Source organism: Emiliania huxleyi, assembly GCF_000372725.1.
Source record: "Emiliania huxleyi CCMP1516 unplaced genomic scaffold EMIHUscaffold_3140, whole genome shotgun sequence".
Classification (NCBI taxonomy): domain Eukaryota; phylum Haptophyta; order Isochrysidales; family Noelaerhabdaceae; genus Emiliania; species Emiliania huxleyi.
The window spans coordinates 1,030-2,084 of NW_005199648.1; the positions used below are offsets into that span (position 1 = coordinate 1,030).

At 67.3% G+C, this 1,055-nt stretch overlaps 1 protein-coding gene across 1 annotated transcript; it reads left to right on the plus strand.

Moving 5' to 3' along the window:
• Nucleotides 1–291: 291 nt before the first annotated feature.
• Nucleotides 292–989, plus strand: EMIHUDRAFT_255172 (hypothetical protein; the record flags this gene model as incomplete). Its single annotated transcript, XM_005774308.1, has 1 exon — nucleotides 292–989. A coding segment is annotated over one exon (698 nt), but the record flags the coding sequence as incomplete, so codon positions are not given.
• Between the last annotated feature and the right edge of the window lie 66 nt (nucleotides 990–1,055).

Sequence of the window (1,055 nt, forward strand, 5' to 3'; positions counted from 1 at the left end):
CGCTAGCTCTAGTGCCTGTCGGGCCAGCCGATGCTGGGAAGGCGCGGCGAGCACTTGGAGCACCGTGTGGAGTGCGGCGGTCAGCTTATCGGCTTGAGCGTGGAGGTGGCCGGTCTGTTTTTTCGTTTTGCATCCGATCCTGTTGAGTCGCCCGCCGCTACGGAGGCTGCCCGCTGGAAGGTGCTCGGGAAGGGTCGAGAAAAAAAGAAAAATGAAAACGCGCGCCGCGAGTTTGATCGCCGACGCGCACGCCAACTTGAGCCCGTCCCAACCCGCCGCCATTCGCTTCTCATGATCTGCATCCTCGCCGTCGGCACCCCGCCGTCGTCAACCGCACGGCAGCCCGCGTCGGTGCCTCTCTTCCTCCCGGCTCCTTCGTGCACGCCGGATTGGGCGAGCGGCGGGCGGACGACGCTTCTCGAGTCCCAACCCGCGAATCTGTCGACCGAGCCGCCGCCGAATGCGTCGACTGTCCCTCGCGAGACCCTTGAGGCGGTCATCGAGGGCTTGGACGCGGTCAATCACGACGCCTGCATCAACCGGCACTCGACAGAGGAAGCGCTCTCCGCGCCGCCCGACTTGACGGTGAGTGGGGGCGGCTCGGCCAGTCCGTGCGGCGGTGACCCGCGTGATGGTGGTCAGAAAAGGGGAAGGGGCGCTCCCTGGTCCCGCCTCGTGGGTGCCCTCGTGCTGGAGTGCCTCCTCGCGCTCCTCTGCTTCCAGCTTCGGTCGGGTGGCTCCTCGGCCAGCAAGGTCGGCCCAAACAAGGTTGAGGGGCAGAAGCGCTCGAAGAACGCGGAGAAGGACGAGGTCCTGACCCCGGCCGGCGGCAGCACGCCCCTCATCTACCTCATCGCCGTGCTCGTCTTGTGCGGCGTGGCCTTCGAGGCCTCGACCATGAAGTACAATGCGATCAAGCCGGCCGCCGAGATCAACGCTCGGGGACGCGGCACCGTGCCGGCGACCCTGTCCGTGAGCACCGTGCCCGAGTGTGTGTGGCCCGCAAGCGCTGCTGGGAAGGCCCGGAACACAGGAGGCCTCGTCGGCGCGGGAGC